General features: G+C 38.2%; 1 protein-coding gene, 1 long non-coding RNA gene and 1 other non-coding gene across 3 annotated transcripts; 1 reads left to right on the forward strand and 2 right to left on the reverse strand.

Annotated features, from left to right (window-relative positions):
• Nucleotides 1-963: 963 nt before the first annotated feature.
• On the reverse strand, nucleotides 964-2,022 carry LOC134820480 (uncharacterized). The gene is made up of 3 exons (XR_010160893.1): nucleotides 1,770-2,022; nucleotides 1,192-1,287; nucleotides 964-1,026 (listed from the first exon to the last, which is right to left on the reverse strand). It is a non-coding gene; the product is annotated as an uncharacterized LOC134820480 (long non-coding RNA).
• Nucleotides 2,023-4,795: 2,773 nt separating this feature from the next.
• On the forward strand, nucleotides 4,796-4,869 carry Trnas-gga (transfer RNA serine (anticodon GGA)). Its single transcript has one exon. It is a non-coding gene; the product is annotated as a tRNA-Ser (tRNA).
• Nucleotides 4,870-12,861: 7,992 nt separating this feature from the next.
• Nucleotides 12,862-17,134, reverse strand: LOC134821219 (uncharacterized). Its single transcript, XM_063831915.1, has 7 exons — nucleotides 17,039-17,134; nucleotides 16,731-16,876; nucleotides 14,956-15,226; nucleotides 14,559-14,744; nucleotides 14,002-14,139; nucleotides 13,283-13,426; nucleotides 12,862-13,005 (listed from the first exon to the last, which is right to left on the reverse strand). The coding sequence occupies exons 1-6, from the start codon at nucleotides 17,076-17,078 to the stop codon at nucleotides 13,323-13,325; spliced, it is 885 nt and encodes a 294-aa protein (XP_063687985.1). The 5' UTR covers nucleotides 17,079-17,134; the 3' UTR covers nucleotides 12,862-13,005; nucleotides 13,283-13,322.
• Between the last annotated feature and the right edge of the window lie 8,663 nt (nucleotides 17,135-25,797).

Consider the following 25,797-nt stretch of genomic DNA (forward strand, 5'->3'; position numbering starts at 1 on the left):
AGGGGCGTCGAGTTAAGCCTGGCAAGCGATAAAAGCTAATAATGATATCGTGTCATGAAGTTCATCAAAGTAGACGACTATAATACATGGCTTAAATATCAAACTCGACAAAATTAACCGAACCGGACAAAATCAAATGTAACCGTCGAGACAAGTTTTGGAACTGGTCCTATTAATGTAAGAGTTTAAGTAATGTAGTGTGCTGGAGTATTGCCAGCGCCTGCAATTAGACCGATACGTAGATCGAGTGTATTTATAGTTCTTACGTTAAGCCATAGGTCACGTGACATTTTTACCAATGCGCGTCGTAGTAGTTAGTCACGTGATACACGTCATCAAAACACGTGACAGTACGCGGTTGAAATTCTCATGGAATATCAAAACAAAACAAATCTTGTTGAGCCAAATTAGCGGGGCGGGATTATAAAAGCTGTGCCGGGGTTATTTATTCAGCGGGAAAAAACTAACAGCGGGAGCCGGGATTATCAGAATCTATTTAGCGGGAGCCGGGATTATCAGAATCTTATTCTATCCCGGAGGGGTTTATAACGTTATATATTATTACAACTGGCAAATCTTAGTGGAAGATAAGAAAATCGTTATTATATAAGTACAATTCAGATGTTTTACAATAACAGTAGAGAAACAATATGTGACAAATTAAATACCCACATATTCCACAGTTTTTCGACGAAATTATTGCAACCCAGACTCTTGAGCCCTTACGGTTCTTGTCTTTTCCCACCATTAATTTGCTTTCTTGATTCTTAGCCCTATCTGGTGCCTTATCCTTATCACGTCTTAACTCCTACCATATCTTTACCCATCTATATTCTATATAGATATAATCATCTCAGCTCAGTTCTTGTTAACAATTCTTACCACACACAGTTCTCCCTGAGTTTTGTTTCTGGCCAAGTTCACAAGTTGTACACAAGGCTGCTCCTTCTGAACTGATCGTGTTATCAGGACATTCGTTACATGTGTTCATGTCAATGTTCTTGTAGCTTCCAGCTGGACATGGCTCTGAAGAATTAGGAAATCTTTAAAAGCAGCAATTCGTTTGAACTACCTATAATTATTAAGATGTTATTGTAAGTACCAATATCCTTGGTTTTCATTCTATAGCTCAGTTAATTCAAATTTAAAACATAACAATAATATTAAATATAAGCTTTAAAGTTATCTTACCACAGGCTGTTTTATCAGAGTTTGGTGTCAATCCAGCGTCACATGTCTCACAGCTTGTCATAGCATCATTCCGATATGTTCCTTCTCCACACGGCTCTGGAATTAATAACGTTAAAACTGGCAAATCGTAGTGGAAGATAAGAAAATTGTTATCATATAACTATTTGAGTACAGTTCAGATGTGTTACAATAACATTAGATTTATAATAATATGTGAAAAATTAAATATCCACATATTCCACGGTTTTCGAAGAAATTATTGCCACCCAGACTTTTACGATTCTTGTTATTTCGTACCACACATTTTCTTTCTTGGTTCTAAGCCCAATACTAATTCAAATTGTTATCAGTCATTAGGATTAATTCTAAAAATTCGCTTCATCAACAAACTATGAAGCACAATGAACATTGCACAATGCACATATCCTATAATATATGTGTTTATGTTAAAATAACTAAATGGCATACTTGAAATTTAGACAGAAAACACGTAATCACGAGCTTACAGATCAGCAAGTTGGCTTATTCGTAAATTAAAGTTATTGTTTGTTAAACCAATGCTTGTTGTTATTAGTCACCTGGTTGTGTTCCGTAGTAATCAGATGCTGTGTCGCGGGGCCTGAACATTATCTTTGCTACGTCCCTGTTCCAGTACGTGCTCCACCTACTGTCATCACACGTTGATTGAGAGAGCAGTATGCTGAGCACCTCCACCTCGTTACAGTGTATCACTAGTCTAACACCTGCAGTCCTGGTTAGAGTGATACGCCACACCTTGTCAGCAGTAGAGGGGAGATTAACAGGGAAGTTAGTGTAGGATGAGGTGCATAAGCTGAGCCCGTATTTTAGAGTAGAGCTGAAGGAGAGCCGGACATCTCCTGCTTTCTCTCCCTCAGCTGAGTAGAAGAACACTGCCAACCAATCGTCACTCCCCAGCAAACTATCAGTTTGAATTTCTAAAGGTGTCGACTCAAGATCCCACTCTATTTTCACGTAACGTTCGACTGGTAACCAACCTGTTAATTGTATGTTTAATTCATGACTACTGAGCAACGATTAATGAATATCATGAATTTAAAGAAGAGGTGTTCTAGCAAAATTGTAAAGGAATTGTAAGAATGTCGCCCATAGTTTATTCTCAGAATTTAAGGGCCCGACCATACTATGACTGTTGTCACCATGACTGTTGTCACCATGACTGTTGTCATGGTGCGGTCAGATGTAATGACCATATGTACGTAGTGTGTTTATAGGGCGTGCCAAGGATACGTGACAACTCCTCAGGCACTCGGCTTTTCAAAAGCCGTACCTAGCTGATAATCCGTGCCTGACGTGACTGCAGGCACAGTCTATTCAGTACTCGTGCCAACTGTCATGGATAACGTGACGTCACGATTACCTAATAAGGTCAATATTTTGCGTGATATGGACATTTGCAGTGCAGAGCGCAAAGATAGCAGTATAGTACAGACAGATCCGTCTAAAAAAATCGATCTACTGACAGAAGAAGCTTCCAAAGGATTTATGACGTTTTTAGGTTCAATTTTAAGTTTCATTCGGGTGGCCAACTTTTCCAAAATTGTCCACGTGTCTTAAGGCCACTTTTTGCCACTTTTGCCACTTTTTACCTCCTTTCTTGTTTGTCAAATATCTTCAGCTGTGGACATCGTAGAAGGATACGAATTAATAGAGGGTAATTATCATATCGACGAAAAAAACTTTTGTAAGACAAATGCAATGTTCATGTCAGACAATTAGATAATTGGATAGTTACTAATTAGCAAGTAACCAAAAATCATTAAAATGTTTATTGGCTCAAAATGATCGGAATTTCTTGAAACACTGGGAAAGGTAGTATAGGTAGTTTTTGAAAAAACTTTTTTTCCGCCAAAAGTTTTTTCGAATAGAAGGTCTAATGAAAGCATCAAACCATGGTTTGATGGCCGAACTGCATCCGACCGAATTGGTCCTCACTGGGAACCAGATTGGTCCCCACTGGGAATCGAACCCCAGTCGTCCGTGTGGGAAGTAAATGTATTAAAACCACTAAACCACCCGGCCGACGTGACAGCACATTTTACTATTTTCATCCCAATTATCATAGTACGTTTAGAGATCGAGCCTAAAATCATGACAAATGGCACAGTGTGTTAAGAGGCCGTGCCTTTACTCGTGACAACAGTCATAGTATGGCTCTTACTTCCTTTTCCCATAGGTAGTATACAAATTTGCGAAATTTGTGACTAAAATTATGGTATTACCAAAATGTTTGTAACCAAATTTATTGTGAATCAAATTTATTGACCTTAAGGTATACATCGCATACATATCATTATGGTACACTTTTTATCAGTATATTATGTAATCATTTGATTTAACCTGTTATCCGGTTTGCAGGAACCATGTAATTCAAATTTTTCCCGATTACTTCATTTCCCGATTATTTCGCTGCCTGTTAGGTGCCTTGCCGTCACTCGATAGGCAGCAGTATTTATGCGACCAGCTCTGTAAAACATTTTTCTTACAACGACATATTATGCTATCTTTTATAATCCAATATTTTAGAACTTTACACCTTGTTGTATTTGCGGAAGATCAAAGCATACAGACTGTTACAATGCTGAAAACAGCAAACTTTTTTCCCTAGAGCGTTAATTTTATTGACGGAGGTCATTAGTATCAAGATCTTAGTTTTAAGTTATTTTTAAACAAAACACTTATTTAACAATAGATGTATGTCCAATCAGATAATGTAACTACACAAGCCACAGCAACTAAGTCTATGATATGTAGGCTGAGACATCTAGAAAATGCCGTTTTGAGTATAAGTTGTTAACTCAGAGTCAGACCCCTGTTTGTTTCAGCTGTTAGATTTAGCATGAAGCAAACAGAGGAGTGAATTACCGAGAATTAAACAATTTGAACTTATTATAGTGACACCAGGTGGATTTTCAATGTTATCATTTAGGTCTTGATTCTTTTCTGTTTGATCCCTGTCACCCTGTGGTCAATTCAAAGATAATACTTTCGACACTTGCACTTCTACTGGATAAAATTCACCTCATTGGACACACTACCTACAGCTCTTATCCTGACGTACACTAAGTATCAGCCCGAAAGCAGCTCAAAAATATTTCTACTGAGTTTGATTAATGTAGTTAACCTAAATTCGTTACAATTTGCAGGCCGTGAATGAATGGGGAAAATGAGCGACCGATTACATTCCCGGTATCATTTTGCATAAATTTGAGAACGGTTACTTAAATTGATCTACTTCCTTTGTGTTTGGAAAAAGGAGATACGGTCGATGGTCCAATCTATCCAATTTTTGGTTTTGGTGAAAAGTATTTAATACTATAATTAGTAGAAGAGCTTAAGTGTGTACCATATGTGTACATGTATGTATATATATACATGTGTATATGTACCATATGTGTACAGATACACGAGTATTCTATAATACTTGCACTTATCTCCCACCCCAGTATAAAAATTGATAACATGTAACAGTCTATACCTGATGTGTGGAATGCAATGAGTAGAGTAATGATAATAATAGCTATGATTACGTGAACAAAGCCGTTGGAAATTTCAGGGTATCTAGGGCCTGGGTAGTTTAGCGGTTATAACACCAGTCCGGATAGCTGGAGGTCCCGGGTTCAATTCCCGGTCCAGTCCCAGTGCCTTGATTTTTCCGATATGCTTGTTCACTAATTCAGATGCGAAGTTTGAGCTCTATTCGCAAATACACACCACCCAACAAAATCATACAAATATATGCAATATTTAGACTACCCTTGGAGTGAAGTGCTTAAGTGTGTACCATATGTGTACAGATACACGAGTATTCTATAATACTTGCACTTATCTCCCACCCCAGTATAAAAATACTATAATTATCTCATTTCAACGGGTATAAGTGGTACTATTTCTATTTTCTATAACGATAAATTATTGATCTATTTTTGATCAATGATAAGTAAAATAGCAGCTCATGCATGCATATGTTATATTATAGCTTACCACAGAGAGATAGCGAGATGATTTGTAGGAATATTAACTTCGTTTGAAGATTCCGCATGTCTGCCATTCTACATTGTTAGAAAAATCGATGTTTAACTTTAAACGAAATATCAACAACTGAAGATTGAGGAAAGTACATAATACAAGTTTAATAATTAACTCGCCCCACGAAAAACCTCACCGAACCTCCACACGGTGTGGGGTGGGTGGCTCGAACGGGAGGTGCATGGGTGTTTCTAACCTATGCAAAGGAAGGGACTAGCCATCTCTACAACAAGGAAAGGCTCTAATAGCCTCTACTAACCTTAGAACCGCAGCATAACCGCTTTTCCCAAAGGCAAATAACACCTTCCGTAGGAAACGAACACGCTCACAGGCTCCCACATGACGTGTAACCCCAGGATTTGGTTTTGAATCGGACACTGAAAACAACGATAGAGGAGCGGTCTAAACGCTCACAGGCTACCATGTGTCTCGTGTAACCCAAGGATTTGACACGTTCACAGGCTACCATGTCTCGTGTAACCCCAGGATTTAGCACGCTCACATACTACCACGTCTCGTGTTACCCTAGGACTCACTTAACAGACTCTAACACGCTCACAGGCTTCAACGTCTCGTGTACCCTAAGATTTGGTTTTGGATCGGACCCTCAAAACAACGATAGAGGAGCGGTGTCCACGCTCACAGACTACCACGTCTCGTGTAACCGCAGGACTCTAACACTTAACAGACTCTAACACGCTCACAGGCTTCCACGTTTCGTGTACCCTAGGATTTGGTTTTGGATCGGAAACTCAAAACAACGATAGAGGAGCGGTCTACACGCTCACAGACTACCACGTCTCGTGTAACCCCAGGATTTAACACGCTCACAGGCTACCACGTCTGATCGTGTACCCTAGGATTTAACACGCTCATAGGCTACCACGCCTCGTATACCCTAGGATTTTGTTTTGGATCGGACACTCAAAACAACGATAGAGGAGCGGTCTACATGCTCACAGGCTACCATATCTCGTGTAACCCCAGGATTTAACACGCTCATAGGCTACCACGCCTCGTGTACCCTAGGATTTTGTTTTGTGTCGGACACTCAAAACAACGATAGAGGAGCGGTCTACGCGCTCACAGACTACCACGTCTCGTGTAACCCCAGGATTTAACACGCTCATAGGCTACCACGCCTCGTGTACCCTAGGATTTTGTTTTGGGTCGGACACTCAAAACAACGATAGAGGAGCGGTCTACACGCTCACAGACTACCACGTCTCGTGTAACCCTAGGATTTAACACGCTCACAGGCTACGACGTCTCGTGTAACCCCAGGATTTAACACGCTCACAGGCTACCACGTCTCGTGTAACCCTAGGACTCTAACACTTAACAAACTCTAACACGCTCACAGGCTTCCACGTCTCGTGTACCCTAGGATTTGGTTTTGGATCGGACACTCAAAACAAAGATAGAGGAGCGGACTACATGCTCACAGGCTACCATATCTCGTGTAACCCCAGGATTTTACTAGATCAAAGGCTACCACGCCTCGTGTACCCTAGGATTTGGTTTGGATCGGACACTCAAAACAACGATAGAGGAGCGGTCTACACGCTCACAGGCTTCCATGTCTCGTGTAACCCTAGGATTGAACACGCTCACAGGCTACCACGTCACGTGTAACCCTAGGACTCTAATACTTAACAGACTCTAACACGCTCACATGCTTCCACGTCTCGTGTACCCTGGGATTTGGTTTTTGGATCGGACACTCAAAACAACGACAGCTAGGAGTGGTCTACAGTGACGTTACAGGAAAATTGCATACTCCTACGAGTTGCACGTAGCAGGCCATGACCGGAAGTCCCTGTCTTCTCATCGTTAACCCGTAAGGGGTTGCACCAGGGGCGGTGGATACAGCCGATTAAAATGTTGCTCGCACTAAACACAACGTAATATCAACAAAACCGATAAAAATGCCGTTTTAACATTTAACAATCTTTGCACGTGCACGTGCGTGTAACAACCCTCGTTATCCTTGTTACTATGCAACCTTTTGCTTCTTACCTAATTTGCACGTGGGCGGTCGTACAGACATATTGTACAAACAAAGATAATTCTCTGAATTATTATAGTACTAGAAAGCCCGTGGTAACAGAGACGAATCTAGTAGTATTCTTTGAAAGAAAGTTTTAATCGCATCAAAAAATATCCATCCCAACCGAAGATACAGCCGATTTAAATATAAAACACTTTAAACACAACGTAATTACCACAAAACCGATGAAAATGACGTTAAAACAACCTTTGCACGTGCATGTGTGCATTAAAACACCGTTGCTATGGAACGTTTTGGTTGTTACCTAAATTCCTATTTTTCATCTAATTTGCACGTGGGCGGTCGTACAGTGTACGTACAGACAAAAATAATTCTCTGAATTATAGTAGAGACTAGAAAGCCCGTGGTAACAGGGACGAAGCTAGTAGTATTCTTTGAAAGAAAGTTTTAATCGCATCAAAAATATCCATCTCAACCGAAGATACAGCCGATTTAAATATAAAACACTTTAAACACAACGTAATTACCACAAAACCGATCAAAATGACGTTAAAACAGTCTTTGCACGTGCATGTGTGCATTAAAACACCGTTGCTATGGAACCTTTTGGTTGTTACCTAAATTCCTATTTCTCGTCTGATTTGCACGTGGGCGGTCGTACAGACAGACAAAAATAATTCTCTGAATTATAAGTAAGATTATATGACTAGAAAACCCGTGGTCACAGGGAGGAAGCTAATAGTATTCTTTGTTGGTAAGTTTAAATGGCGTCAAAAAATATCCTACATATGAACCGAAGATACAGCCAATTAAAATGTTGCTCGTACTAAACACAGCGTAATATCAATAAAACTGATCAAAATGACGTTAAAACAATCATTGCACGTGCACGTGCGTGTAATAATCCTCGTTACCATGGTAACTACGCAACTACCTATTTCTCGTCTGATTTGCACGTGGGCGGTCGTACAAACGACAAGCAAAGATAATTCTCTGACTTATAAGTAAGATATAGAGGCAACAAAAAGGTGCATTCAAAAGAAAAAATGGTTCGGCTCTATCACAAATTTCATTTTGCATCTTAGGGCTTAGGGGCGCAAAAATCATTGATGTTAAGTACGCCGAAAAACCAGTCGAAAATACGCCGTTTGTCTAAATTCTAAGACATAGGTGAAATACGGCACATTTTGCAGCTTTAGAACTTTAGAAAAAAAGTTTGATGTTAAATTTTGTCCGAATACGCTCGTATGCCGTACGTTTATAAGATACGTTACGTACTTAACATCCTTGGCCAAATTGTCGTTTGAATGTGGGATAATTTTGAAAAACTTAACTGAAGTACTAGCAAAACTGCACGTTTTGCTCTAGAAAGTAACACACTTTTTAGAGATTTTTTACCGACGTATCCTCTAAAATCACCTAATTTGTTCAATTTTAGGAGGGGCGCCAAAAGGGAAGGGGCATCAACAGGGGGCGCTTTTTTGGCGCCAACAGGCAACGTTACACCACTGATTCAAGTGCGACCTATTTCTGTAATTTAGTATATTGTGTCATGTTAACTGTTACTAAGGACAAATAAGACCGTCATTACTTTGCAACGTAGCTATGGACGAGATGGTATTCAATGTGATCATTTGCATTTTGCGGCGAGGTAGTGCAGTGGGGAAAAAAAGAAAACACACTATATTACAAATGTTTTGAATTGTCTTGCTTAAAACTTTAAAAGTTGAAGACTGACAGCTCATAAAAACCATACTCAATGCCAAATTCCAATGAGTGGTAAAGCTTCTAGAATTTCCTATCACAAAACAGTGCGACCAGTGGGCCTAATGGCATTATCCTGCTCGCTGCGTCTTTGCAGTGTTCGTTACCAAAATCAGTTGTTATCGATTTTACCCGAGAGAAAACGTCCGCGGTAAATTTAGATTTCCAGAGAGCGGGAGTTAAAACCAAACGTCAGGCACAACTCTAACTCTCTAAGAAAACTCTGGCAAGGTTTGTGTCCGGACATTGGGAGAGGGACAAATCTTAATATGCTAAACTAATGGTAAGCACCCATTAAAATAGGATAAACTATGCTCATCCACATGGGATTCCTTGTCCAAACGTTGACCGTTTAGAGCTGATTTGCATTGCCAACTCGGAGATTTTCTTCCGAAAGTGGTTGGTTTCGGGCTGGGGCATTGGGAGAGCAAAGAGGGACAAATCTTAATATGCTAAACTAATGGTCAGCACCCATTAAAATAGGATAAACTATGCTCATCCACATAGGATTCCTTGTCTAAACGTTGACCGTTTAGAACTGATTTACATTGCAAACTTGGAGATTTTTCCGAAAGTGGTTGGTTTCGGGCTGGGGCATTGGTTGTCATACGTTGTATGACCCACCGCGCACGAGTGCGCGGCTCGCCCTGTATTTTGAGTGCCCGGCTCCCCCTGTAGCGTAGAAACTCTACAAAGCTACAAGTACAGGATATATAGTGAAACGACATTGGGGGTCACGACGTGATACAAGGCATTGGGAGAGCAGAGCGGGACAAATCTTAATATGCTAAACTAATGGTAAGCACCCATTAAATTAGGATAAACTATGCTCATCCACATAGGACTCCTTGTCTAACGGACGGTTAACTTTAAGAGCTGCTTTACTAAGAAACTTGGTACTTTGAATTATTGAAGTGGTGGAATTGCCGGCCCAGTCTACAAGACGCAGCTTACTGTACTAAGAAACTTGGTACCTTGAATAATTGAAGTGGTGAAATTGCCGGCCCAGTCTACAAGACGCAGCTTACTCATACTGTACTCAATCCTTGATATGGAAGATAATTGTGTCCTTTAAGAGTTCGGGTGATCCTGTAGAATTGCAGGTCACTCTATAATATGCAGAGACCACAGTCCAAACGGTATATGTCTAACTATGGTCCAGTTGGCAGTTAATGTTATGAAGGTTATTTTGATTGTTGATTGGGACTGGCCAAAAAGTACTAACCAATGTTAACGGAATAGAAATTTAATGCACAATAATTATGTGAGTTGTGAAATGTTTGAAATCCTACACACCTAATATTATTTATTCATTATCTTTTCTTAATCTTATTATTGTAAGAAAAGATAATGAAAAAATTATAATATACCTACAATTCTACGTGCTTATTGTCACAAAATCTTAATTTCTCTTTTAAAGTAAAAGAAAATAACTTTAACATTAAGATTCTATAAACGAGCCAGTTAGTAAAGACAGGAAAGGTGTGCAAATGCAATGGGAGAGCCAAGCTCGTAAGATTCGTCGAATTATTATATGTCATACTTATTACTTATAGGTACTCATTTTGTGTCATTTCCTTGTAGCCCAATGCGATTGTTTAACTTTAACTTTAAGTTTATGAAGAATTATGTAATTACAGATAGTGTCATTTCCTTGTAGCCCAATGCTAACGTTTAACTTTAAGATTTATGAAGACTTATGTAATTACAGATAGTGTCATTTCCTTGTAGCCCAATGCTAATGTTTAACTTTAAGATTTATGAAGACTTATGTAATTACTAATTACAGAGAGTAGCAGAGAATTTTTGCGTGTGGATCGAATTTCGAGCCTCGAAAACACAATTATTAAACCAAAAATAAGTTTTTAGCAATTTTAAACGGGAAAAACGTCCGCAGAAAATCTAGATTTGCAGAAATCAAGAGTTAAAGCCAAAGGTGAGGCACAACTCTAAAATAACTCCGGCCAGTATGCAGTATAACTTTGTATGGTAAGTCTACCAAGGCTGTCAAACAAGTTACGAAGCAGGAGATTAAAAATGGCGGGACACTGCATCAGACATCCTGAGCTACTTGCCAGTGATTTAGAACCTACGCACGGTAGAGCACAGCAAGGCCTACCAAGACAAAGCTACTTGTCTATGTTACTGAAGGAAGTTGGGACAAACTCTAAAGAGGAACTGCGAACCCTGATGCGGGACAGGGATATATGGAGGGTGTTATCTGGCGTAGATCGGACTTAGCTCCGACATAGTAGTAGTAGTAGTAATTAGTATAGAAGCTTACAGACTGAGTTTATCCTGCCACTAAAAGTGGAGCATACCTTCCTAATTCCTGCGTTAGCAAAGCTGGATCTATCCAATCCTACCCATGTGGAGCATACCTTCCCAGTTCCTGCGCTAGCAAAGCTGGATCCATCCAATCCTACTCACGAGACTGTGATCATTATAATACTTTTTCATCATTTTTATAAAGTATTAGTGATTTCGTGTCTAACGTTATCCGAAACCGATACATCTAAAATAATGTGCAACAAATTAGTCGCGGGTTACTTTTATTCACAGTATGTGGTACTACTACTACTACTACTAGTACTACCAGTTAGTAATAATAGTAGTACTGCATGTAGTAGTATTAAAAGTACTCTGTGAACTACTCTCCGAAAGATCACCTGTTATTTCCCCGTTTTATGAGAAGGTCATGTATTCATCGTGGCAAAACGGTCGCTACGGTCGCTTAGATACGGTCGCTTAGCGCGTATCTAAGCGACCGTTTTGGGCGAGCGAATTAGTCAGAGCCCTTAAGCGAGCGCATTAGTAAGAGCCAGAAATAACTCATTCCTTATTTATTTTACAATAATTTTGATTTCAAAATAAGTTACAACATACAAATTACAAACCATGCAAACAAATTTGGATGCGACCATCTTAATCTTTTGATAATATGTACATAAATTTAATTTCAGTATGAGAAGAGGATTAAGTTGCAAATTCTGTCAAAAATCTCATTTTGAAGACATATTTATATTATAAATACGTATACCAAAAATAAAATTTGTAACTTAAACTAAAGTATAACTAAAATTACAAACATTTTTGTCATAAAACGAACTTTTAAGGCTGATTGAATTTTGAAATGATTAGAGTAAACTTTGCATAGTTAAAAAAATATAAATGAAAACTCAACGGCAATTCATGCACAGTTCAATTAACAATTACACATTAAACTTAAAACTAAAAGAGACTCTAAGATGAGTAAGTTGACAGTTCTTATTACTTTATTCTCGAAATCACTGTTACTATGGTAACTTAAGTCGTGTAACTATGGTAACAACGTTCTAGATAGGCCACCACTAGAGATAATTAATTGATATTTAATTACTGATTACATTTGTACATTAAAATTCATTAAACAAATAAATAATAATATGACGTTCGACTGAGTCAAATACCCAGTCAATGGATGGCAGATTATTCGACGTCACGTGTTTTGGTGACGTCACGTGTTTTGGTGACGTCACGTGGTTTGGTGACGTCACGTGGTTTGGTGACGTCACGTGGTTTGGTGACGTCACGTGGTTTGGTGACGTCACGTGGTTTGGTGACGTCACGTGGTTTGGTGACGTCACGTGGTTTGGTGACGTCACGTGGTTTGGTGACGTCACGTGGTTTGGTGACGTCACGTGGTTTGGTGACGTCACGTGGTTTGGTGACGTCACGTGGTTTGGTGACGTCACGTGGTTTGGTGACGTCACGTGGTTTGGTGACGTCACGTGGTTTGGTGACGTCACGTGGTTTGGTGACGTCACGTGGTTTGGCGACGTCACGTGGTTTGGTGACGTCACGTGGTTTGGTGACGTCACGTGGTTTGGTGACGTCACGTGGTTTGGTGACAGGTTATTTATTTCAGGTTCACAACGACATCACGTTTGTTTTTCGTCCGACGGATCAGTAGCGAAGTTTCTTAGCAATATCTGAAGGTTTAACAGTTACTAAGGGTAATAAAGGTGGAATTGAACGTGGAATTGAACTGTATAATTAAGTAATTACGTAATTACAATCAAACTTCAAAGATTAGTATTAATATTTAAAATCAACATGTCCCTGATTTGTGTTCACCAATCGCAAGACACTTAACCCGACGTCATATCTAACCCGTCACAGCGACACTGATTATATCGCAGTTAAAGTTGAATAATTATATTATGTTAATCTTAGAATTAATATTGTGGACACAATATTAGAACAGACCTGATAAATAACTAGAGTTCACACGCGACAGTGGGCGGGATCAAAAGTAATTCAGTTTCACAGCTCGATTGCCATCTGATAAGATTGGGGGTGTTTCCATGGTAACATCCAGCGGTTCCGGACTAAACCAACCGTTAGAATTACCTGGTGGTGAGAAAATTGTTGATTTTACTCGTCTAAATTTCTTCGAAGTAGCGCGCGCCTAGCAAACCTTATACAAACTGTATACTGGCTGATATGGGCGTGTTTATAGTATAGAGGTGATATTATTATAGCATATAAGCATATAAAATTAGAGGTGATCGCGTCTTCACAGCGAGCTCATGCTCGCATGCGCGCTTAATAAATCACAATGTAGTTTTTTTCGCGATAACTCAAAATCTACATTGTTTCAAATTTCCTTTTGGGGGTAAGTTAGTTTTAGTAGGCGAACATTTTGCTAAAAACTGAAATTGAAACCGAAAGTCTCTTAGTCTCTATCTCTTTTACTTTCAGAGATAGGCCCTTACAGCCAGTAAGGTTATAACTATAACCTACGCGCATTTAAAAAACTTTCGCTTCCATTTTAAGAACTTTCGCTTTCACTTTGAAAACTTTGCTGGCTACCAGCGTTGCTCTTTGTACTTGGTGAGCGAAAAGAACCCGTATTATAAATATTCCGTATCTTAACTTATAAGTATTCAATAGTATACTATTTAATACTATTACTGCCCACTTACCTTTTCCTGATATGATGACGTTGATGGGGGAAACCTTTTGTTTCTTTACGATAATGACAATCACAATCCCCAGAACCATGACCACCAAAAGAGCTACAATCAAAATGGTTATCGTGTTGCTGTTCAGTCCACCGTCACCTGCCAGGTGAACCATCAGAAAATCCGGGTTTTTTAAAGCTTGAAAGATGTAAAAGTGTCAACTAGGATAAATGTTTTTTGCTGTTTAGTGGATTTGCTTTAGGCGAGAAAAAGTAGGTTTGTAGAATTAGCAAGTGCGATTAATAAGACAGTTGCTATAGTAACGCTAGCAGTTGCTATAGTAACGCTGGCAGTTGCTATAGTAACGCTGGCGGTTGCTATAGTAACGCTGACAGTTGCTATTGTAACGCTAGTAGTTGCTATAGTAACGCTAGCAGTTGCTTTAGTAACGCTGGCAGTTGCTATAGTAACGCTGGCAGTTGCTATAGTAACGCTGACAGTTGCTATAGTAACGCTGACAGTTGACATAGTAACGCTGCTACTCTAGCAATCAGATGATAGACGTGGGGGCAGATTACCTTCCGTTTTATCAGTCTCACAATTATTACCCTCCCACCCCGCACTACAGACACACTGGTAGTACCACCGAATCCTGCATTGGTCAGACCCCAACACCGAGATACACTCACTAATACTCCTGAACTCTGAACACTCCCCCTTACTCGTACACTCGTGACCTGCCGTACAGGAGAACTTGCACACCGCTGAACAGAGTCATTGTTGGGGACAAAATATTGGAGGTCGGAATCGGGTGTGTTAGTGAGAGCTTGAAAATAGTTACATATTTTAAATAAGATTGAAATTTTGAAAATACCGAATTTGGGATGACCACAACGAACAAGATTAGCTTTATATCAAAGTAATCTGACGAATGAGAGAATGATTATTGGTTATGACTGGTTATTGGTTAATCACCAGAATAGTCATCAGGATGAGGTGAACAAGACCAGCCAGCACCACAAGGACTCGGCCTCGCCTCACAAGGGTTATGAGGTAGGAGGTCCACTGAACACTGATCACTGACGACATTATTGAGGGTGTTACCCAGTTGTAGCAGCTCCACTCCGTTAATACTGAGAGAGTTTACACAACCCTGGTATCTCTGGTCTGAGAGTTTCTGGGCAGAGCTCCGTTTTGAGGTTGTTCTCCTCCTCAACATTGCTTTGTTGCTCCCTCCTAACTTATACTGTCGGGGAGAGAGAACAGTAAACGTTTCGCTGTACAATTTAGTCAGTACGGTTGATTGATTGATTGGGGAACTGGTCCGTAGTACCAGCTCCAATGTTTACTCAAAAATAATATATAATTGTTATAAGTTAATATTCATCCCCGAAGGGCACGCAGATTATGATTGTGATGTTATCTACCTTACTCGGGAATATTATAACCGGGATAAAGTGGTGGGTTTTGGAAGATTCCGCCATATTTTTCCCGGTCAAAAATTTTACCAGTCATAAAAAAACCCGCCGACTCAGATTATGGGGTTCCAAGGGGGTGGTGATCATCATATTTTACCTGAAGTCTCATATGTGCTAGAGAAGACTTTTGAAGCAGTGGATGGAGGGCTGTAACTTTATTGGCGGTTGTTACCATAATTTCGTTATAAAAATTACAATTTGGTCATAGAAATCAGATTTCACGGTGGTCCACGGTGGATTGATTACTGGAGCAGTTGAAGATGCAAAGCCAAGACGTTCCCCAATACCAAGCGGTGGGCAGGAAATTAAGCTCCGGCTGACCTTCAGAGCAGTAGCCCCATTAGCGGACAAAATGAAAGTCTTGTTAAGACAACAATACAACTTCGAATTTGACGGTCAGCAGCAGGGGGATATCAATAATGATAATGGAGGGGACATTAACGATAATGAGAATGAGAATACGCTTTAATGAAGATTTGACTTATTATTGCTTAGATTTATTTTCCTTTAAATAGACGTGTCTTTTTTTTCTATTTCTGAGTAATATCAATAACTGCAAATTGAAATAACTTCTTTAACAAGTAACAAAAACAAAAATTTCGGTTGAAAATTGGTTGACCTCTGAAAAAAAACTTGAAAGGTCGGCCACCGGTAAATACATGACCGGGATAATTTGGCGGGTTTTGGGAAAGTCCGCCATATTTTTCCCGGTCATTAATTTTCCCATTCATAAATTAACCCGCTATAATATTCCCGAGTAAGGTATTAAAACTATTCAATTAAAATTATATTGGTCGATTCTACTGGCCCTGATCTGCAAACAAATTTGATATTTATAACTTGATGATGCTGCCTCGCCGCAATAACTAGTAGTGTAACTATGGTAACTAGTAGTGTAACTATGTTAACTAGTAGTGTAACTATGGTAACTAGTAGTGTAACTATGGTAACTAGTAGTGTAACTATGGTAACTAGTAGTGTAACTATGGTAACTAGTAGTGTAACTATGGTAACTAGTAGTGTAACTATGTTAACTAGAAGTGTAACTATGGTAACTAGTAGTGTAACTATGGTAACTAGTAGTGTAACTATGTTAACTAGTAGTGTAACTATGGTAACAAGTAGTGTAACTATGGTAACTAGTAGTGTAACTATGGTAACTAGTAGTGTAACTATGGTAACTAGTAGTGTAACTATGGTAACTAGTAGTGTAACTATGGTAACTAGTAGTGTAACTATCAGAAACTCAAAATTACAGGAAAGAAAAATCACCTTAATGTCAGACGAGGGGGTAGAAAAATCCCAAGAACAAGGAACTTTTACAGTTTCTCCAATGATAGCATCTGTACCGTCAAATTTAACGGTTATTTTGGAACCTTCTACCGCTACCTGCTTATCTCCTATCATGTATTGAGTTCCTGGGATATAAATTGTTTTCATCACTTATGATATCATTATTTATCAGTTAAGTCGAACAGTTTTGTTTGAGACCATAAATAAGAAACAATTTGTTCAGATCAGTTCCAGAATTAAAGATTACTTCCCAGTGCCCACGACACGTGATTATAAATAACCAGTACCTCCAGCAGCACTAAGACTCAGGTCACATTTAGTTCCCATATTCAGTTGCAAAATCTCCCCCACCTCCGCTACTGACTTCTGAAAATCTGGGCATTGAATTTTCAGATTTTTGGGAAGTTGCGAGTAAAATACGAATTTTAACTATTGGACTATTTCTGATGAAAATAATTGATAAAATACCCAAACATTGAAATCGGAAGGTAAATAACAAGATTATTATTTACCGATGGTAAGAGTTTGCTGCTCGTGATTGATAGGTATTTTCCTCAAATTAGAAGTGAAATCGCTCGTGTAACCGTTAAATGATAAACCTGTAAATCTGTTACAATCTAGTCCGCTATAACCTGTTATGTAAGGTTGTCAATTTTTGTATACAATTTTAATGACGCGTTATTTAGAACCGATTATTGGTTTTACGACTATTAATTGATTCTTTTCAATTGTTACTGATATATAACCTTCTTTTGGGAGCTGTAAAGAGTGGCTCGTGCTACACAAAAACACACAAAATGTAATTACAACGTTGAATACTACAAACGTGGTATAAATGAAAAACTTACGAGTGAAAATATTAAACAGTGAAAGTATAAAAAGTCGGATAGAACCGAATTTAACAGACCGTTAGGACAAGTACAAGAGATGTGACCATCAGAATCCGAACAGGAACCATCGTTAGAACAGGAGTATTCTGAACAACTCATTGTACTGGCTACTGCGTTACCTGATACAGGACATTGCGCATTTTTAGTGATCACATGTCAATCTAATATCTATGAGCTATAAATTGTGACAAAACGATCCAAATTGGCTAATTTGAATAAGCTTAACTGATCAAAAATGAGTGTAAGCTTCTGAAACATAAATCTGTCGTATCAATTATATGTCGTACTATCTTACTATGGACTGGACAGAAAAACTTGAAGTTTAAAACACTAACCATCAGAGGATATTCTATCAAACTCCAACTTCACCTCTCCCAACTTTACAGCATGAAATGTGCCCACAAACGGGGCGTAGATTGTTCTAGAAACTCCAGCCAGACAATCTGTCTCATACCAGGTGCAGTCTGCTGGGCTCCCTCCAAACCAAATCTCAGAGAACGAGTCTGCTAATTTTGCTGACGTGACTTTCAGCTCAGAGTCAACATCTAGTTTTATCTCCCTCGAACTACCGTCAATGTAAAGTTTCAGCTTAGTGACTCCTCCGGACGCTAAATTTAATCCTGTGGCTCGTTTTGTTGAGGTTTTGTAAGGTTCCATCTGTTCTGTTACGGATAATTCCAAAGTTTTGTCGTCCACCTTCCGTAAGACTATCTTGATGTCATTTTCTGAATCATCTATATAAATTCCCTGTTTGAGATGAATTGTTAAAGGAGGGCAAAAATGGTGACAAGATATTGGAACTGCCTACAAACGACCTGATCACCGTCCGTACATAATTGATTGATGTTTGATGATCTTACGATTACCCTACCGTTAATTATTAGTTACCAACTTTATAATACACGGCCAGTCATATCAGAAATCCAAATGTTTGCTGCGCGGCACAACACGCGCGCTTAAAGTATGCCTACGATGTAACGCTTTTTACATTAATTTGTCGTTCAACGAAATTTAAGGAGGATGATGTGACAGCATGGTTGCCAGTATATGGGCTTTTTTTTCTTCATATTTTAAACAGTTCACTGTTTAAAATCGTTGAAGTTGGTCTGAAAGTTTTATTTCAAACGTAAAATTACCTTGAACAAAGCTAAGTACATGTATGAGGCACCAGCAGCCATTTTCACTTCAATCTCTGCTGACTTCACTGTGAGACTATTAATTCTAGCACCCGTGCCACCTTCACTAAAACACATGTTGAAGATCAAATCATGAAATTAGAGTTCAAGAAAATACATGTTCACTAAAATAGGGAAATAATGAACAAATTACAAAATGATAAAAACCATTAACTATTATTACTTACGGTATGTAAAATACTTTAGCATATTCACATTTATCGCCCTCAAACTGATGAGAACAGTCACACAAATGATTAGTGACATCTTGCAAGTTAGACATGTCACGTGAACAAGCACCCCCGTTTTTACAGGGCTTAGACTCGCAGGGGTATCTGGGGTGTTTAGAGTTGATAGAATTAGGTAAGAGGACTGGTTTTGAGGAAAGAGCGCCCAATTTGTTGAAGTAGCAAGTGCCATCTTAAAATACTGTCAGCTAGAGAAATTAATTTGTTTAATTGCTTCCCCTGCATTATGACAGCTGGAATAATATATGAAATTGTTGCATTTTATTTAATCGCTACAGTTCGTTGCTATATTTCATTTAATTGCTATACTTTATTTCATTAAGTGGTTCATTATGTAATTATTAATGAAAAGTTCATCAAACTCAACCAACCATGTTACGCCTACCTATTGAGGTGAAACGAATAAACTATATTAAGTAAGTATAAAATTGATATTTTTACGACAATGTTACTTACGAGGTAAAATGTTCACAATTATCTCCATCTGTACCACTCGGACAATTACACTCGAGTACAATTCCTTTTTGGGAACATACCCCGTTATTTTTACAGTAGTCTTCTTTGCAGGACACTAGCTCACAGACGTTCAGAGTATGATCTGCCTGGAGATAAAGAACCTTATCAGACTTTATAAGGGTCACTATCGTATAGACTTGTATACTGGTGAGGTAGCAAGGATATGATTGGATCTGATTGGTCACTGTCGCTTGTTAGAGAAATTTTCTTCGCCCAATTTCCCAGGAAAACTGAGATAAACTGTTAAAAATCCCTTCTTGCTTTGTTTCTCTATATCTTCAAGACATAAATCATTGAGAGGCCGTATATTAAACATCTTTTTTATAAACATGGAATTGAGTGAGATTGTAAAGCTACTCACCAGTTTATATCCTTCGTCCTCGTCACACTCACACAGTCCGTTATCATTACAATTTCCGAGAGTGCAATCATCACCTGTAGCGCACACTGCGAATATTATAACTTAATAAAGTTGATATTAGACCTATAATATTTAATAAATTATTATTATATAACTTTATTCAAATCAAAAATAGAACATAAATGAACGTGTGGATTGGTCTCTTATCCATCCAGTGCGTGTAGTTATATGCCTGCTGCTGTGGGAGAATGAAGTATTGGTAGCAAATAAACAATTTAATAAATTACAGTAATTAATAGCCTATTATGTTTACATGTTAAGTAACCTCCCAAATTTTAACTTTCAATAAAGTCAGCCTGCAACTTTTAAGTAGAAACAACTTGTAAGCATCAAGGTTCGTCTACTCACCTATACAATCCTTGGCAAGAGGAGTAAAGAACCCCTCCTCACTACAAGTCAACACTTGCTTCGTCTCCCCCTCCCCCTCCTTAATATGATACCCCTGAGTACAGGTGACTGTCACAACTGTTCCACTGCTATACGGTCCTACTGTATCAGCAGCAGAGTTAGAAAGAGTTAGGGGACAGGTCGTCTCTTCACATAGTCGGGGGTCAGCTGAGGATTTCTTGTAGCCTTCTTTACACTCACACACACCCTGAGCGCTGCAGTTACCGTCTGTACAATCAACTGTACCACTCACACATTCTGGGGGAGTAGTGAGTCAGAGGGAATAGCTGGGAGTTTCACTGCCAAGGAGTAAAAACAATGTTTATCATCTTAATAACTCACCAACACAACCCATAATTCCAGAATAGTCGAGATCATCAGCCTTCTTCCACACCCCAGCCTTACAAACGAGCTGTCCTGTCCCCTCATCTTCAGTAGTACCCCAACTAACAAAATAATTTGAGACACATGTTATCGTCACCTCCTCATCATCGTCGTATGGTTCTGTATTTTTAAACGGAACTGAAGTCGCTACGTTAACATCCGCACCCAGTAACTCGCAGCTTCTAACTGAACAATAATTTTGGTTATAGTGGTTACTTTAGTGGAAATATTTACAATCGGAAGTTGAGAATTCTGATGATAATAATAATAATACAGGGCCTCACGGTATTTCAACTCAAAACGATAAGATCTTTGAACATACTTTACTAAACTTTGACTGGAAAATTGATTAAAAGTGGTCACATTGATTTTTATGAGTATTTTGATTGGTTGAATATATTGACACTTTCTAAAAACCACAAATTCTATTTCAGTGCACTATAACCAGCTACTAACCGGCAACTAACAATCATCAGTTTTAACTGGTTCTTCATAATGTTTATTAAGCAGGTCTATGTGGGTAAGAATTAAGACTATACATTTAATTAATATTATACACTGTATTATATAGAGCCTGTATATTGAGTAGAGTAAAAGTAGCGGAACTAATTCACTAGCTAGTGGTAGTCATTTCATTAAACATGTTATAAAACATGTTATATTATATATTTAACATGTCTAACATGTTAATATTACACATTATTAAAGGGTAAATGCTTTACTTATCTCAATCTGAAAACGTAGATTACATTGAATGACCGTGAACAAGAATTAACCACACTATTGTTAACTAACGGTTCATGACAATAGGTTTGTACCTGATTCTTACAGTAACACAATGCTATAAATCATGGTCGGCTGGTGCATGACTTGGTACTGATTCAATTTTCTGGCGGAATTTTCAAAGTTAATAAATGTTATCTTCAGCCAAAACAGCGTAATTATATGAAACACTTTAGAATGGTAAGATTGTATGGTACTGACACTAAACTAACCGATACAATTACACATTTTAACTCAATAGTTTCCTAAACTTATTAGAGGTCTGTTTACATTGAGAAACTCGGACTTTTTTAATGACTTTACTTTAATCTATTTGGCTTATTGTGACAAGATGCACAAATGACAAACGGTAATTTAGTAAGATTTAATTAGTTTTGGGCTCGAGTGGACGTCTCTAATTATATGCATGAGTTTGTGACTGTAACCATGACAACAATAGTCAACAATAGTCAATAAACTCATGGAAATAAGCCAGGGGAGAGAAAGAAAACGTGACATTTGAGTACTCATCTTTAGTTTGAGTATTTTCAACTCACGTACACACGTACACATGATGAATAAAAACTACCGTAAAATCAAAAACCTCCAGGTGTATTTTATTCTCACTGCTTCTAATCAATGCTTCTAATTAATGCTGAAATATCTCCAAAGGTAAAGGAACTGAACTCATGGTATCAAGTAAGAATGAAACTTACAGTAGTTACAACAAAGGACAAAGTTATTCTTCAAGAAACATAAGCTGCTCTATATGATGCCCAAAAAAGATTGGGAAACAAATTTAGATCAACAAAAGAAAATTACATCAATTTATAATGATATTGACAGTGTCTTACCTGGTTCATTCAAAAAGAACAAAACCATGAATGTCACCACGTCCAAGGTCAAGAAATAAACACTACTCATAGTCTCATTTGCTGGCTGTACATAACGCTAAAGGAATTAATTCATAATTGATCTATCAATAAAACCTTAAATATTGTATTCCTATTTATAACAATAAGGTTAAGCAAGTGTATTTGATTCTTTTTACCACTTTTCTAGTTTCTAGCTGCCAGAGTGGATTTTGTTCGGTTACCAGAGAGGAAAAGCTCCCTGGAGGTCCTTAATTGAATAAGATTAAGAAAACGATCGTAAAGTCGCACTTCTAAAATAGGTGGTAAACTTAATTAATGAAACAATAAGTTGTATTTTACATTCCTTTAATTATTCAAAAAATAAAAGCTTAAACCACGAATTAGTTAACTAGAAGTAAACTTGAGGAAACATTCTTTGGTGACTGTATTTAATTATTTATTAAACTTTATTCGATTGTTGGTATTTTTATTTTGGCAAGTAGTTGAATTTAGTGAGGTAGGGTCAGTTTCTCTACTGTCATAAAATACAGATAAACTTAATCTACATAAACATTAGCATGCACAATGTACAAATGACGACTGTTAAGTCAGCAACTTAGCTTCGAATATTATTTGTCATATATTATTATCTGTAACTCTATAAGTTAACTTATAATTCAGTAAAAATCTAAATAGTGAGTAACAAAAAAGGGGACCAAAACCAGACTGAAAGAAAAATATTGATATAGAAAGCTACAAGCGTATTACCTTGTCATATGTGATTTAACGTTTTATTTGATAGCAGCCCAGAGAAACCTATTATATATTCTGCTTCTAACCTGCAAGACAAGTTTGAATAATCAGATAGAGTCAAATCGCATTGAATTGTGTTTGGCTATTCTAATGACAATTGCCCTTGACTGCTCATGCTAATTTGATAGACAACTAACTAAAGAGATCAAAGAATGTGTGAGCACTGAGCACACACCTAGGTCCTAAACGCTGGCTCATATTTGGACAAAATATTGCTGGGCTACACGCTACCAGCCGAAAAGGGAAATGCAACGTGATATCAAAATCAAATGATATCAACCAAATAATAGTTGATGGCAGGAATAAAACGTTTTGTTTAGAGTTGTTATTGTGAAATGTTTTGGCAGTAACTCTATAATATGCTTTAATTAAAGTGCACATAAGAGCAGTCCTCCCCTCAAGACCCAACCCTCCGATAGCCGATAACCACATGCCTCTTGAGTCCGGCTATTCAGACAATGTAGAGAAGATTGGTGCATATATGGAGGAGTTACAGGATATCTTTCAGATCTCCAAGAATATTCTCAGTGAATGGAGCTTCTCTTTGTCAATGACACAAAGACAAAGTTTACCAGAGTGTATTTAGAAGAAGTTGGTGCTTGTGACGAGTGGGATAATGAGCTAAGAGGAAAATAGGAGTGGAGAAACGAGACGCTTCTTGGTACTAAGCTTGGATCAGAGCAGGATGTTACTAATAGAATAAATAAAGCTAACACCGCCTTCTGGTCATTTGACAAGCTGTGGTGCCAGGGATCAGAGAGGAGTCGGATAACTGAGAAGAGAAAGATCAAACTCTACGACTCACTAGTAGTATCAGTGCTCCTGTACAACTGCTGCTGCTGGGCCGTACCTCAGCATGTTCTAGAGTCTGTATATGTTGTTCAGAGAAAGCACCTCAAGCGCATCCTTCACATATTCTATTGGCCTAGCTCAATATCTAACGTGGTAAATCTTAATACACACCTCTTTTCGCAAAAAAGGCTTTTCTGTGAATCTAAGAGGTATGAAACTGTTAGTAAAGCTTCAACAAAAACTGGTAAAACTAAAACGCCTACTGAGTTGCTTTGTCTAGATATAAGTGAAGATTGAAGAGCCGAGAGCCGAGAGCAGAAATCTTCCAAAATCTCTTTTTTATTCTGATGACTTTCTATTTATCAAAGCTTTCTTTGGGAATTGAACTTTGAGTACCTCAATCTTGTCTTGTGCCATCCTCAGTGACCCTGTAAGATGCTCATTCAAGAAATATTCAGTCAAAACAGTGAAATTTGGGTCGCAAAAGGTTAAAATTAGAATATGTCCTACCAGTAGGACATATTCAAAATTTTCATTGCATTGTTTTTTTTTGTATATTAGAGCTTTAGCCACAGGTAGGCTAGTCTGCACGGAGCCCCACAGTTTCAATTCCAAAGTTTTTTCCGGACATATAACTGCTTCCAGTACCTTGATGGCGACTTGTGTCACACTCACCAAACTCACTGATTGATCACCGGTCAAAATTTCTGTTAAAACCGTGAAATTTCGGTCAAGGAAACAGCAGATAAGCTCCTCTTCAAAATTCTTCTAAAATCTCTTTTATATTCTGATGATTTTTATTTATCAAAGCTTTCTTTGATAATAGAACTTTATATATTATTAAGTTGAACAGGTACAAGATGGCAGTCTGCATTTTCGTGTTTGAAGACTTAATGAATTCGTTTAGGTAACCGCTTTACCTCTTTTGAGAGAGTTTATGCAGCTTTGAGGTTTCTCGGCTGTTATATTTTGATCGAGGCGATGTAAATTGCCAGCTCTGATATGATTGACTGTCATAACCTTAGTTAGGAAAGGGATTGATATATATTATTCATTGTAGTTCACTCTCTCTGTATTTAAGAGTGCCTACCGTATTGATCTTGCTGGTTACTTTAACCAACAACTTTAGTGTCATTATTTTGTAACCCTTAGCCTTAGGAATGGCCGTTCTTCTCATGGCTTAGAATCAAAGTAATAGTAATTAAATGATGTCAAAAATACTAACTAACTTCAAGGTTACAGTTCTAATATAAGTAAATAGGGCTTTTACAACTTTCCGAAAATTTGGTGGATATCGGAGCTGATGTAGTAATGAAAATGGGGCAAAATGGGGCAAAATACGCGGCTTTTACCTGTAACATAACGTCTGATGGTTAGATATGCTCTAAATTTTTCGGACACTTTCCTTGCAAGCCTATGAGTAAGCTTATCAATTTTTACTGAGCCGCGCTCAGCCTGTCATTCCGCCGAATCTCTATGATAATAAACATAATAGCCTGAGTAGAGGTCCCCAGGTAAACCAATTTTATTAAAATTGGGTCAAGGGAAGGTTACTCAATACTCATTTATTTCAAGAATTTTATGCTGGCCGAAATTAGCGCTAAAAAACCATCCTACAGTCGGCACGCACGGCTCACTGTCGATGGCGCACTACCTATAACTATACAGTTAGCAGCAGTTTCTTCGCACTATAGTCCTCCTGTGACATTCAAGTAACCGAAAATATGGCAAAATATTTATTGACGTCAATTCATCGCAGCTCAGCAAGGCCCAGTCTAGTATTGCATTTTGCCGATCTAGCGTC

The sequence above is a fragment of the Bolinopsis microptera genome, chromosome 9 (assembly GCF_026151205.1).
Source record: "Bolinopsis microptera isolate Bmic1 chromosome 9, MBARI_Bmic_1.0, whole genome shotgun sequence".
NCBI lineage: Eukaryota > Metazoa > Ctenophora > Tentaculata > Lobata > Bolinopsidae > Bolinopsis > Bolinopsis microptera.